The 14,213-nt window shown below is 44.2% G+C and overlaps 1 protein-coding gene across 4 annotated transcripts in view; it reads left to right on the top strand.

The window, feature by feature from the left end:
- Window positions 1-14,213, top strand: part of UBE4B (ubiquitination factor E4B) — a 156,516-nt gene that overhangs the window by 65,046 nt on the left and 77,257 nt on the right. For 2 of the 4 annotated variants that reach the window (XM_033228436.1, XM_033228434.1), the window contains exons 4-8: window positions 6,125-6,212; window positions 8,841-8,985; window positions 11,237-11,465; window positions 11,917-12,303; window positions 12,945-13,091. In XM_033228436.1, the coding sequence (XP_033084327.1) occupies window positions 6,125-6,212; window positions 8,841-8,985; window positions 11,237-11,465; window positions 11,917-12,303; window positions 12,945-13,091 (996 nt within the window). The remainder of the gene's footprint in view (window positions 1-6,124; window positions 6,213-8,840; window positions 8,986-11,236; window positions 11,466-11,916; window positions 12,304-12,944; window positions 13,092-14,213) is intronic. The other 2 variants (XM_033228437.1, XM_033228438.1) reach the window with 2 other exon arrangements.

Below are 14,213 nucleotides of genomic sequence, written 5' to 3'. Positions count from 1 at the left end.
CTAATAAAAATGCAAAAAATTAGCCGGACATGGCGGCGGGCGCCTGTAGTCCCAGCTACTCGGGAGGCTGAGGCAGGAGAATGGCGTGAACCTGGGAGGCGGAGCTTGCAGTGAGCCGAGATCGCGCCGCTGCACTCCAGCCTGGGTGACAGAGCGAGACTCCGTCTCAAAAAAAAAAAATTATCTGGGTGTAGTGGTGCATGCCTGTAGTCCCAGCTACTTGGGAGGCGAGACAGGAGAATCGCTTGAACCTGGGAGGCATAGGCTACAGTGAGCTGAGATCACGTCACTGCCCTCCAGCCTGGGTGACAGAGTGAGACTCTGCATCAATAATAATCATAATAATAATAATAACCAAATAGAATATCTAGAAATGAAAAGGTAATTCACACTGACGACTTGCTGTAGGAGTTAAATAGGGGTTAGACATAGCTGAAGGAAGAATTGACAAACTGAAAGTGCTGAAGAAATTTTACCCAGAACATACCATAAAGAGCAAAGGAGATGAAAAATATAAAAGATATTTAGAGATATAGAGGACAGAGTCCTTGGTTTCTCATGAAATGTATGTAGGTTTGAAATTTCTGGGTAGAACATTAAAATTGTGAATGCAGATGTTCAGCTTTAAAAAAGAAGAAAAAGACAACAGAGGTCCAGCATATATCTAAATATCAAAAAGGGAGACTAGAGAGTTGGGGAGATTTCCTTCCGCTCACTCGTATTCCACGTTTTTTTTCTCTACTGGTTTGAAAGATATTATTAAAAAAAAAAAATCAGGCCAGGAGCAGTGGCTTACGCCTGTAATCCCAGCACTTTGGGAGGCCGACGCAGGCGTTCACTTGAGGTCAGGAATTCGAGACCAGCCTGGCCAACATGTTGAAACCCCATATCTACTAAAAATGCAAAAATTAGTGGTTCGTGGTGGCATGCCCCTGTAATCCTAGCTACTCGGGAGGCTGAGGCAGGAGAATTGCTTGAACCCAGGAAGCGGAGATTGCAGTGAGCTGAGATCACACCGCTGCACTCTCCAGCCTAAGCAACAGGGTGAGATTCTGTCTCAAAAAAAAAAAAAAAAATTATAATAAATGATTGAATTTTTGTTGAGAGTTGGTAAATGATATGAATCTTCAGATTTAGGAAGCGTAGTGAATCCCAAGCAGAATAAACAAAGAAAAAGTCATACCTACACATTTTATAGTGAAATTGTAGAACACTGGTGACAAAAACCTATTTATTTATTTAAATATAAATGCCCCCACTCCTTGCAGAGACAAAGACCATTAAAGCAGCCAGAGTGAAAAGAGAGATTATCTAGAAAAGAAATGACAACCAAATATCTCAATGGTGGAGGCCACAGGATGGCAGAATAATAGTTGAAAGAAAGTAACTGTCAACTGGGAAATGTGAACTCCTGTGGAACTGCCCTTTTTCTTTCTTTTTTATGTTTTCTTTTCTCTCTCTCTCTCTTTTTTTTTGAAACAGGGTCTCACTCTGTCACCCAAGGTGGAGTGCAGTGGCACAGTCTGTGCTCGACTGCAGCCTCTGCTTCCAGGGTTCAAGCACTTCTCGTGCCTCAGCCTCCCTAGTAGCTGGGACTACAGACGTGCGCCACCACACCTGGCTAAGTTTTGTAGTTATTTGGTAGAGATGGGGTTTCATCCTGTTGGTCAGGCTGGTCTCGAACTCCTGACTTTTTTTCAAGATGAGGTCTCACTCTTATTATTCAGGCAGGAGTGCAGTGCTGCTGTCACGACTTACTGCAGCCTTGCAACCTCCCAGGCTCATGCAGTCCTCCCACCTCAACCTCCAAAGTAGCTTGAACTGTAGGCATATGCTACCGTACTTAGCTAATTTTTAAATTTTTGGTGGAGACAGGGTTTCCTTATGTTGCCCAGGCTGTTCTCAAACTCTGGGCCTCAAGTGATCCTCCTGCCCTTCCAAAGTGCTAGGATTACAGGCATGAGCCACTGCACCTGGCCTGGAACTGTTTAAAGCAATGGGAAATAAAGACATTTACAGATTTAAACAAAGAAACTAGCTGGGCCTGTTTTTATTTTCAATTTTTAATTTTAGTGGATACATAGTAGATGTATGTATTTAAGGGGTAGTTGAGATATTTTGGTACAGGCATGCAATGTGTAATAAACACATCATGAGGGCTGGGCATGTTGGCTCACGCCTGTAATCCCAGCACTTTGGGAGGCCGAGGTGGGCAGATTACATGAGGTCGGGAGTTCTAGACTAGCCTGACCAACATGGAGAAACCCCACCTCTGCTAAAAATACAAAATTAGCTGGGCGTGCTGGCACATGCCTGTAATCCCAGCTACTCGGGAGGCTAAGGCGGGAGAATAGCTTGAATCCTGGAGGCAGGGTTTGCCATAGACCGAGATTGTGCCATTGCACTCCAGCCTGTTCAACAAGAGGGAAACTCCATCTCAAAAAAATAAATTAAAAAAAATCAAATAAACACATCATGGGGCCAGGCGCGGTGGCTCACGCCTGTCATCCCAGCACTTTGGGAGGCCGAGGTGGGCAGATCATCAGAAGTCAGGAATTCGAAACCAACCAGGCCAGCCTGGTGAAACCGCATCTCTACTAAAAATACAAAAATTAGGCCGAGCGCGTTGGCTCATGCCTGTAATCCCAGCACGTTGGGAGGCCGAGGCGGGCAGATCACCTGAGGTCGGGACTTCTAGACCAGCCTGACCAACATGGAGAAACCCCACCTCTACTAAAAATACAAAATTAGCTGGGCATGGTGGCGCACGCCTGTAATCCCAGCTACTCGGGAGGCTGAGGCAGGAGAATTGCTTGAATCCCGGAGGTGGCAGTGAACCGAGATTGTGCCATTACATTCCAGCCTGGGCAACAAGAGGGAAACTCTTTCTCAAAAAAAAAAAAAATTAAATAAATAAAATAAACACATCATGGGGCCCGGGCATGGTGGCTCACGCCTGTAATCCCAGCACTTTGGGAGGCTGAGGTGGGTGGATCACGAGGTCAGGAGTTCAAGACCAGCCTGGCCAACATCGTGAAACCCCATGTCTGCTAAAAATATGCATGGTGGCGTGTACCTGTAGTCCTGCTACTTGGGAGGCTGAGGCAGAAGAGTTGCTTGAACCTTACACTCACAGTGTGGCACAGACAAAGTTCAGCAAATATTCCGCATGCTCCCCAGCACATTTCCCATTCTCTTTTACAGTTAAATTGGGGTCAGTGACTAGTTCTGTCCGGTAGACTATGAACTAGAGTGACATGTGTCACTTTTAGATGAAGACAGTTGAGCCGATGTTCCTCCTCCATCCCCCTCTTCTCTCGCTCCAGTGACCTTGGAGGCTGTGTGTTGCAGATGGCATAGATTAAAGAGGGAGTAAGGATGCTTCACTCTCATCAGACTTTGTGTAAGCAAGAACTAAATCCTTACAGTGTTAAGCCTCTAAGATTTCAGAGTGTATGTATTACTACAGTATAGCCTGTCTTACTCTAACTTATATAAAGGGCATCTGCCAATAAACTACAGCAACTCTCCTATTCAACAGTGAGAAGTTAGCATCATTTTCTGTAAAATAGCAATAAGAACAAGGATGACTGCTATTTCTTCTTTTTTTTTGAGACAGAGTCTCGCTCTATCGCCCAGGATGGAGTGCAGCGGTGCGATCTCTGCTCACTGCAAGCTCCACCTCCTGGGTTCAAGCCATTCTCCTGCCTCAGCCTCCTGAGTAGCTGGGACTATAGGCATCCACCACCATGCCTGGCTAATTTTTTTTGTATTTTTAGTAGAGACGGGATTTCACCGTGTTAACCAGGATGGTCTTGATCTCCTGGCCTTGTGATCCACCCGCCTCGGCCTCCCAAAGTGCTGGGATTACAGGCATGAGCCTCCGCACCCGGCTGCTATTTCTTCTTGTATTCAGCAGTGCAGTGAAACAAGTAAGGATTGGAATGGAAGAAACAACAGTAATAATTTGTAGATAAATTATTTACATGTTGGCTGGGCACAGTGGCTCACGCCTGTAATCCCAGCACTTTGGGAGGCCATGGTGGGCAGATCACTTGAGGTCAGGAGTTCGAGACCAGCCTAGCCAACATGGTAAAACCCCGTCTCCACTAAAAATACGAAAAAAATTAGCTGGGTGTGGTGATGCATGCCTGTAATCCCAGTTATTCTGGAGGCTGAGACAGGAGAATCGCTTAAACCTGGGAGGCAGAGGTTGCAGTGAGCCGAGATTGCACCACTATACTACAGCCTGGGTGACAGAGCAAGACTCTGTCAAAAAAAAAAAAAAAAATTATTTGCATGTAAACTTTCTATGTGTAAATAAGTTGCTTATAAGAAGTGTATATTTAAAATCAGTTACATTCCTATCTGCCAACAACAAAAGTTAGAAAACTTAATTTTTAAAAAGGTGCCATTCATAGTTTCATTAAAAAGTATTTTGTTTTTTTTGAGGCGGAGTCTCACTCTGTCGCCCAGGCTGGAGTGCAGTGGCCGGATCTCAGCTCACTGCAAGCTCCACCTCCTGGGTTTAGGCCATTCTCCTGCCTCAGCCTCCCGAGTAGCTGGGACTACAGGCACCCGCCACCTCGCCCGGCTCGTTTTTTGTATTTTTTAGTAGAGACAGGGTTTCACTGTGTAAGCCAGGATGGTCTCGATCTCCTGACCTCGTGATCCGCCCGTCTCAGCCTCCCAAAGTGCTGGGATTACAGGCTTGAGCCACCGTGCCCAGCCTAAAAAGTATTAATATATGGTACCTAGGAATAAATTTAGCAAAAGAACTATAAAATTTTTATAGAGAAAATTATTAAAGTTTATTGATAGACCTTAAAGAAGATCTTAGTACTTGGAAAGTAATAAAAACTTAGTAACATAATTATGTTACTTCTCCCCAATATGATCTCTATGAGTGAAAAAAATTTTGGTCAGAATCCCAGGAGGGTTTTTAAGGAATTCTTCAGGCTGATTCCTAAGTATGTGTAGAAGAGGAAAGAGCCAGGGATCGCTAAGGCCTCTTAAAGTAGAAGAATAAGATGGAGACATTGATCTAGCAGGTATCAAGACTAGTGAAGTTTTAGTGATTAAGACAAAGTGGTATTGACCAGGGACAGACAGATTGTCTAACAGAACAGTAATGAATCTCCAGAAATAGACCCACTCATTAATCAAAATTGGACATGTGACATAGGAGATTTCATATTAACGTAAAAAGGATGATCTTTCCAATAAACGGTGCTAGGGCAATTGTTTAATCAGAGGGAAATAATATGTACTTAACCAGTTTTTGTAATAAGACTTCAGTTGAGTTTTTTATTTTCTTAATTAAATTTTTAAAAATTTTAAATACTTTTTGGAGACAGAGTCTTGCTATGCTGCCCACGCTGGGATATAGTGGTTATTCACAGACACAGTAATAGTGCATACAGCATCAAACTTCTGGGCTAAAGTGATCCTCCAGCTTCAGCCTCCTAGGTAGCTTGGACCATAGGCGCATGCTGATATACCTGACCTGGTTGAATTTCATGTCATTTTAAAATACTATATATACATAACCCACTTTAATGATATACTTTTATTTATTTATTTATTTGAGATGGAGTTTCGCTCTTGTTACCCAGGCTGGAGTGCAATGGTGCGATCTCGGCTCACAGCAGCCTATGCGTCCCAGATTCAAGTGATTCTCCTGCCTCAGCCTCCCGAGGAGCTGGGATTACAGGCATGTGCCACCATGCCAGGCTAATTTTGTATTTTTAGTAGAGATGGGGGTTTCTCCATGTTGGTCAGGCTGGTCTTGAACTCCCGACCTCAGGTGATCCACCTGCCTTGGCCTCCCAAAGTGTTGGATTACAGGCATGAACCACTGCACTCAGCCAATGATATACTTTTAAAATGTGAACCCAAGAAAATGACAACTTAGGAAAAACATTTCCAACATATATGAGAGACAAATTGTTTAGATCCTAATTTATGAAGAACTCTTAAAAATTAATAAGAAGACGAACCATTATCATTTTGCTTTCCTGATTGATTTAACTGATACTTTAAAACTTTTTATCACCCAGCAGCTACAGTGACATTGTGCAGGTTTATAAAAGGTAAAAGGCTTATTTGTCTTTCGTACTTTAAGCATGTCCCAGGTGGATGTGGATTCAGGAATTGAAAACATGGAGGTTGATGAAAATGATCGAAGAGAAAAACGGAGCCTCAGTGATAAGGTTGGTAAGCGATGAAGCCCTTGGTACAGGTAATATAAACAAACACATTTCATGTCTTGTATCTTTAGAGTCTGTTAGAGTGGGGCCACCCCAAATCAGGAAGTCCTAGGCAGGTGATTATTTTTATTTTTTCGAGGAAAAACGAATAACCTAGATTACCCTTATTCATGGAAGTGTAACTCAGTCCTTTGATCTGATAATATCCATCTGTTTTTGGTTCAGGGCCATGATTTTGTCAGTACATTTAGGTTGTCAATAGGAACTAATTTAGAGCAAATTAGAATTCTTTATGTTATCCCAGCACTTTGGGAGGCCGTGGTAGGCGGATCACGAGGTCAGGAAATCGAGACCATCCTGGCTAACACGGTGAAACCCCGTCTCTACTAAAAAAAAATACAGGCCGGGCGCGGTGGCTCAAGCCTATAATCCCAGCACTTTGGGAGGCTGAGACGGGCGGATCACGAGGTCAGGAGATTGAGACCATCCTGGCTAACACGGTGAAATCCCGTCTCTACTAAAAAGTACAAAAAACTAGCCAGGTGAGGTGGCGGGCTCATGTAGTCCCAGCTACTCGGGAGACTGAGGCAGGAGAATGGTGTGAACCCAGGAGGTGGAGCTTGCAGTGAGCCGAGATCCAGCCACTGCACTCCAGCCTGGGCGACAGAGTGAGACTCTGTCTCAAAAAAAAAAAAATACAAAAAAAATTAGCCGGGCGTGGTGGTGGGTGTCTGTAGTCCCAGCCACTTGGAAGGCTGAGGCAGGAGAATGGGGTGAACCTGGGAAGTGGAGTTTGCAGTGAGCCAAGATTGTGCCCCTGTACTCTAGCCTGGGCGACAGAACAAAACTCCGTCTCAGAAAAAAAAAAAAAAAGAATTCTTTATGTTGGTCTTTTGCTTGTTTTTTTTTGTTTGAGACAGAGTCTCACTCTGTCGCCCAGGCTGGAGTGCAGTGGTGCGATCTTGGCTCACTGCAAGCTCTGCCCCCCGAGTTCACACCATTCTCCTGCCTCAGCCTCCTGAGTAACTGGGACTACAGGCACCCGCCACCACACCCAGCTAATTTTTTGTATTTTCAGTAGAGACGGGGTTTCACGTTGTTAGCCAGGATAGTCTCGATCTCCTGATCTCATGATCCACCTGCCTTGGCCTCCTAAAGTGTAGGATTACAGGCGTGAGCCACCGTGCCTGGCCTGTTCTTTTGCTTTTTAGCAAGTAGATTGTCACATCTTTAGCAGTATTCTGAGGAAAATGACTGGGAATTGAAGCAAGAATGTGTAGAATCCAGTAGCAAGTGGAAGATTTTGGAAAACATGAAGCCTTTATATATGAATATCACCTGAGCTTAGTGCTCTGCATTTAGGGTGTGTGTGTGTGTATGTGTGTGTGTGTGTATTAATATAGATAATTACATCACTTTCTGTTCAGTAAATTATTAGGAATCCTTTAGCAACATGTGTTAATGATTATTGGAAGTTGCACTGTAAACAAAAATAAAGACAAACAAAAAAACTGAAAAAATAAGACGTTGCACTGTAGCCTCCTAGTGGTGCAGTGCTTTATTTTGTATAGTTCTTTAATGTTTACAAAATTCTTTTATATATGATATTTTATCTGTGGTGGTATGTAATGAGAAATGTTACGTTTTTGAAAAATTCCTGGAGGAAAGTTGGTCATGTACCTAGAATGTTAACCTGGTCCTGTGGAATTCAGAAAAGTAAATAGATAGGATATGTACATCACATATTTTTCCTTGATGACTTTTGATAACGCCTTTGCTCTTTTTTTTTTTTTTTTGAGACAGGGCCTCACTCTGTTGCCCAGGCTGGCTGGAGTGCAGTGGCGTGATCTCGGCTCACCACCATCTCTGCCTCCTGGATTCAAGTGATTCTCCTGCCATAGCCTCCCGAGTAGCTGGGATTATAGGCACCCGCCACTGTGCCTGGCTAATTTTTGGTTTTTTTTTTTTTTTTTTTTTTTTTGAGATGGAGTCTCGCTCTGTCGCCCAGGCTGGAGTGCAGTGGCCAGATCTCAGCTCACTGCAAGCTCCGCCTCCCGGGTTTACACCATTCTCCTGCCTCAGCCTCCCGAGTAGCTGGGACTACAGGCGCCCGCCACCTCGCCCGGCTAATTTTTTGTATTTTTTAGTAGAGACGGGGTTTCACCGTGTTAGCCAGGATGGTCTCGATCTCCTGACCTCGTGATCCGCCTATCTCGGCCTCCCAAAGTGCTGGGATTACAGGCTTGAGCCACCGCGCCCGGCTGAATTTTTGTATTTTTAGTAGAGGCAGGGCTTCACTATGTTGGCCAGGCCGGTCTTGAACTCCTGACCTCAGGCGATCCACTGGCCGCGGCCTTCCAGAGTGCTGGGATTACAGGTGTGAGCCACCACGCCCGGCCATCTTTGCTCTTTTATGCTCCCCGTAGATTGTATTATAAGCTCATGAGACTTAGATATTGTAACTTTGATGTTACAGTAACAGGCTTACTTTTCCCCTAATCAGTGGGGGTTTTATGCATTTTTAAAATATCATCACTAATAATGAATTAAATCAGAATAACGTATTCCTATTGAAGTACCTAACTCACACGTGTTATTTGAAATTAACCTGCAAATCTTCTTCTTCACCAGGAGCCTTCCTCAGGCCCTGAAGTGTCTGAAGAGCAGGCCTTACAGCTGGTCTGTAAGATCTTCCGTGTCTCTTGGAAGGACCGGGACAGAGATGTCATCTTTCTTTCTTCTCTTTCTGCACAGTTTAAGCAGAACCCAAAAGAAGGTAGGAATCTAGCTCAGCAGTCTTACTGCAGAGTACTCAACAAGAAAATAAGACGTGAGATCTTTGCCGTCTGTTATCCACATTCACTCCTTCTTGCTCTTGAGTTGTATTTTTTTTTTTTTTTTGAGACGGAGTCTCGCTCTGTCGCCCAGGCTGGAGTGCAGTGGCCGGATCTCAGCTCACTGCAAGCTCCGCCTCCCGGGTTTACGCCATCCTCCCGCCTCAGCCTCCCAAGTAGCTGGGACTATAGGCGCCTGCCACCTCGCCCGGATAGTTTTTTGTATTTTTTAGTAGAGACAAGGTTTCACCATGTTCGCCAGGATGGTCTCGATCTCCTGACCTCGTGATCCGCCCGTCTCGGCCTCCCAAAGTGCTGGGATTACAGGCTTGAGCCACCGCGCCCGGCCGAGTTGTATTTTTGATAACAGGGATGCTTCTTGATGAGGACACAGCTGTTTAGCCACTTTCTTCCCTTTCCACTGATCTTATTGATAACTTATTTTTCATTTTCATGATTTCTACAATACTATGTAAATAAGTTAATGGTCTCCATTTTCTCAGGGTTGGAGTTTTTCCCTTTGTAGTAAGAAGGTGCTTAGAGCATTACCTTGTCTTTATTTATTTATTTATTTGAGATGGAGTCTCGCTCTGTCACCAGGCTGGAGTGCAGTGGCGCAATCTCGGCTGACTGCAACTTCTGCCTCCTGAGTTCAAGCGATTTTTCTGCCTCAGCCACCCGAGTAGCTGGGACTACAGGCATGTACCACCATGCCCAGCTAATTTTTGTAGTTTTAGTAGAGATGGGATTTCACCGTGTTGGCCAGGATGGTCTCGATCTCTTCACCTCGTAATCCACCCGCCTCGGCCTCCCAAAGTGCTGGGATTACAGGCTGGAGCCACCGAGCCTGGCCTTACCTCCTCTTACGAAGTATAGATATAGTGAGTGAGTGGTCTCCAGGGATCCTTAGAGAAGTGTTCTGTATGAGCTATGCCTACTTTAGGTGCCTTTGAAGCCATGTATAGACAGTGGAATTGGTCTATTTGGCTAAATTGCTTAGCAAGACAGAACATAATGACATTTTGCTGTGTTTCTGATATTCTACTTTAAGAGGCCATGCTCGTAACAAAATATTAAAACTCTTAGCAAGATATCAGCATCAGGGCACTATCCTTATTCTTCACAGCAGTCATTTGGAATGCAGAAGAGGTATGGGAGGTGTGCTGGAGTGGTTTTTTTGCCTATCACTGGAATATAACCTCCCTCATGGTAGGGATTTTTGTCTGTTTTACTCATTGATGTATCCCCAATGCTTAGAAGGATATCTTGCACAAAATAGTCCCCTCAATAGATACATTTTAAATGGATGCGTGAATATCAAGGAGATCGCCATTTTCTTTTCTGTGCTGCCTATCTTCTGAGGAGGGAAAAAAAGAAGTCCTTTGTGTTTCTGGAGGATAGATAAGACTATTTCTGATTTTACTTATTAACTCTGCTAATGGAGAAGACCATGTATTTGAAACTCTGCTACTTGTTAATATAAATCTTAAGATTCTCAAATCTGTCTTACACATGTAAGTGGTAATTTTAAATAATGAAATCAGATAAAATTTCCATGAGTTAAAACTTTTTTTAGTGGTATTTAAAATGTATCTAAAGACCAACAGTAAATCAACTGGGAGCTGCAAAGAATAAAAAGGAAGATAGAATGTAGCATTTGCTCCGCCAGCCACATGGTGACTAGATATTGGACCCTTCATAAAATCTTTTGAACCTTGGACTTAATAGTTTTATTACTATCTATAAAACATATCTAGACTAAGAAATATTAACCCAGTTACTTTCGTAGTATAATAAAGTAACCTCTATAGTTGGGAGTAGCTTCTTTTTACAGTTAGTATACATCAGCAGTAACTCTCAATGACTGTACCCCAACTTTCTTTTTAATAAACTTTTAGTGTTGGAATAGTTTCAGTTAGTGCAGGGAGTTCCTGTATATACTTTACCCAGTCTCCCCTGATGTTAGTATCTTATATAACCATGGTACCTTTGTCAAAACTAAGAAATTACTACTAACTAAATACAAGGCTTTATTTAGGTTGTACCAGGTTTTCCACTAATATCCATTTACCATTCCAGAATCCAATCCAGGATACTGCACTGAACCACTCGGGGTCAGTTGGCTTATTCAGGGGCTGTGTAACCTGAGTTCGAACTGTGTGTAACCTGTTCTTTATTCTGCCTTTCCAACAGTGTTCTCCGATTTTAAGGACTTGATTGGCCAGATTTTAATGGAAGTGCTAATGATGTCCACTCAGACTAGAGATGAAAACCCGTTTGCCAGTCTGACAGCCACATCACAGCCAATTGCTGCAGCAGCACGGTCACCAGACAGAAATCTCTTGCTAAATACTGGCTCCAATCCAGGAACAAGCCCCATGTTCTGCAATGTGGGTTCCTTTGGTGCCAGCTCTTTGTCTAGGTTAGTGTGGTTTTCTTTGCACATCTAACTGGTAGTAAAACAACTGTGAAGTATATAGGAGAAGGGAATGTTTGTTTACAGTGTTAATCTGTGTCATACAGGGTATGGCATATATCATATTTGGGGAGGTGGATTTAGTCATTGGAAGTGGAATTCTCTTTTCTAGATGATTACTTTTTGGCTCTCTATGGTTAAGATGTTGGTAGATGAAGTTTTAGAAGCAGTTGACTATGTGTACTACATCATTCTTCGTATGGGGACTTTATTGTCTTGTAAGTATAGCCTCTAGATCAATAGAGCAATTAGATTATAATTATTTAGATGTTTATCTGCAGCTATACTTGAACTGAAATGATTCTCCTTTAAAAGCTTGATATTTTCTGTTTTAGTCAGTTATCTCAAGTTTTTCTTTGATTTTTCTCTTCTTTCCTCCCTTTCTCAACTAATTTAGCCTCTATGAAAGTAGTCCAGCTCCCACTCCCAGTTTCTGGAGCTCTGTTCCCGTGATGGGCCCGTCTCTTGCCTCACCTTCCCGTGCAGCCAGCCAGTTGGCTGTGCCTTCCACTCCCCTCAGTCCTCACAGTGCAGCCTCTGGAACTGCTGCGGGAAGCCAGCCTTCATCCCCGCGGTATCGCCCCTACACTGTCACTCACCCGTGGGCGTCCTCAGGCGTCTCCATTCTGTCGAGCTCCCCAAGTCCCCCTGCCCTTGCCAGTAGCCCCCAAGCAGTGCCCGCCAGCAGTTCCAGACAGAGGCCCAGCAGCACGGGTCCACCCCTACCACCCGCCTCACCCAGTGCCGCGAGCAGACGCCCCTCCTCCCTGAGGATCTCTCCTAGGTATTTATCCTGCAGGAGACTTGTGTGTGTGTTTGCGGTGCAGGGAAAGGAGATTAACACGGTTTGGAAGAAGTGCTGTGTGACACTGACTCCGTTAAATTGTTGTTGTTTTGGGTTATTAACCTGTGTGGCTAACTAGTTTGGTAGGCATGTACTCTGAGTCCATGCTTCTGCCAGGCTCTGATCATGCCGGAAAGTTTGGGTTGGTCTATTCTATTGTGAGTCCCTTTCTTCCCTTTGAGAGTTGGGGCACACGGGAACCCTTTTTGGCCTTTTGTCTTGTTGCCAGTGGTAGTTGAAATGCAATCAGACCAAGCAGGTGTGGGAGCAAATCTGGACCTGGTGTTTTTTACTTCTGGTGAGTGGGGTGGGTAGGTTCATGCCCTGCCGTGTTGAGTTTTAGTTATATGTAAGTTCAGTCTCTTAGAAGGAAGGAGTATCAGAATTCCACTAATCCAGTGGCCCCTTCTCTCAAATGTACCTATATGTGTTTCTGTAATTTAGGTGAATTATGTTTCTGCATGTCAGTGGCCAAAAGTTTTAGTGTAAGGTTTATTTAAAAGGACAGCAGTTGCAAAAGCTTCTCCCCCTCTTGTTTTTTCTTTGTTCTCTGATGGCCTTTTTTGCTTTTGTTGTGGTAGTATGTACGACAATCCTTTCTCCTTCCTCTTCCTCGCACTTTCTGGGGACAGTAGTGATGAAGAAGATGAAGAAGAAGATGATGATGATGGTGATGATGAAGGTGGTGGTGGTGGTGATGATTTTTCTTGTGTCCAGTTTGGGTCCAGGTATCAGAGGAATGGAGTCTTACCCCTGCATGTGCATAGATGCTTAGGAACTAACTTCTATAAGCTCTAACAAGGGGCGTGCTTTGAATCCAGGCAGGATACGGTCAAATGAGGTGGGCTCCAGAGTATATTGATTTGTTCAGACTTTATGGGATAAAGTAGCACATACGAGTATTTTCTTTTTTTCTTTCTTTCTTTTTTTTTTTTTTTGAGACAGAATTCTGCTCTTGTTGCCCAGGCTGGAGTGCAATGGCGCGTTCTTGGCTCACTGCGACCTCTGCCTCCTGGGTTCAAGCGATTCTCCTGCCTCAGCCTCCCAAGTGGCTGGGATTACAGGCACCCGCCACCATGCCTGGCTAATTTTTGTATTTTTAGTAGAGACGGGGTTTTGCCAGGTTGGCCAGACTGGTCTCGAACTCCTGACCTCAAGTGATCTGCCCGCCTTGGCCTCCCAAAGTGTTGGGATTACAAGAGTGAGCCACTGCGCCTGACCTGAGAATTTTCAGAGTTGTCGCCTGGCAAGTTTGGAGGACAACTTTATGTATAATCATGTTTCAAAAGCATGAAAACAGATTAAAGATCAGTCATCAAGGTTATCCGCCTTTAGATCTAAAATGAAGGACCCTTCATTTGTTGCGAGAATGTTATTGTGAACTACCAGATATGACAACTTGTACTCTCTGAGGCATGTTTGCTTAAGTACAGTTGCATGGGTTGCTGCTATTTAGTAATGGGAGAGGGGCTGGGATTTGAGGGAGGGCTGTGTGTGTGTGTGTGTGTGTGTGTGTGTGTGTGTGTGTGTGTATGTGTTCCCTTCCCATCCCCTCGGCCTCCCCCACCTCCCCGTTCACCCCCATTGAGCTTAGTCTGGGCAATCCATTGAAGAACATTTTTTTTTTTTTTTTTTTTTTTTGAGATGGAATCTTGCTCTGTCACCCAGGCTGGAGTGCAGTGGCCGGATCTCTGCTCACTGCAAGCTCTGCCTCCCAGTTTACGCCATTCTCCTGCCTCAGCCTCCCGAGTAGCTGGGACTACAGGCGCCTGCCACCTTGCCCGGCTAGTTTTTTGTATTTTTTTTAGTAGAGACGGGGTTTCACCGTGTTAGCCAGGATGGTCTCGATT

The sequence above is a fragment of the Trachypithecus francoisi genome, unplaced genomic scaffold, assembly GCF_009764315.1.
Source record: "Trachypithecus francoisi isolate TF-2019V2 unplaced genomic scaffold, Tfra_2.0 Lachesis_group12, whole genome shotgun sequence".
Lineage (NCBI taxonomy): Eukaryota > Metazoa > Chordata > Mammalia > Primates > Cercopithecidae > Trachypithecus > Trachypithecus francoisi.
This window is presented reverse-complemented; position numbering and strand designations above follow the sequence as displayed.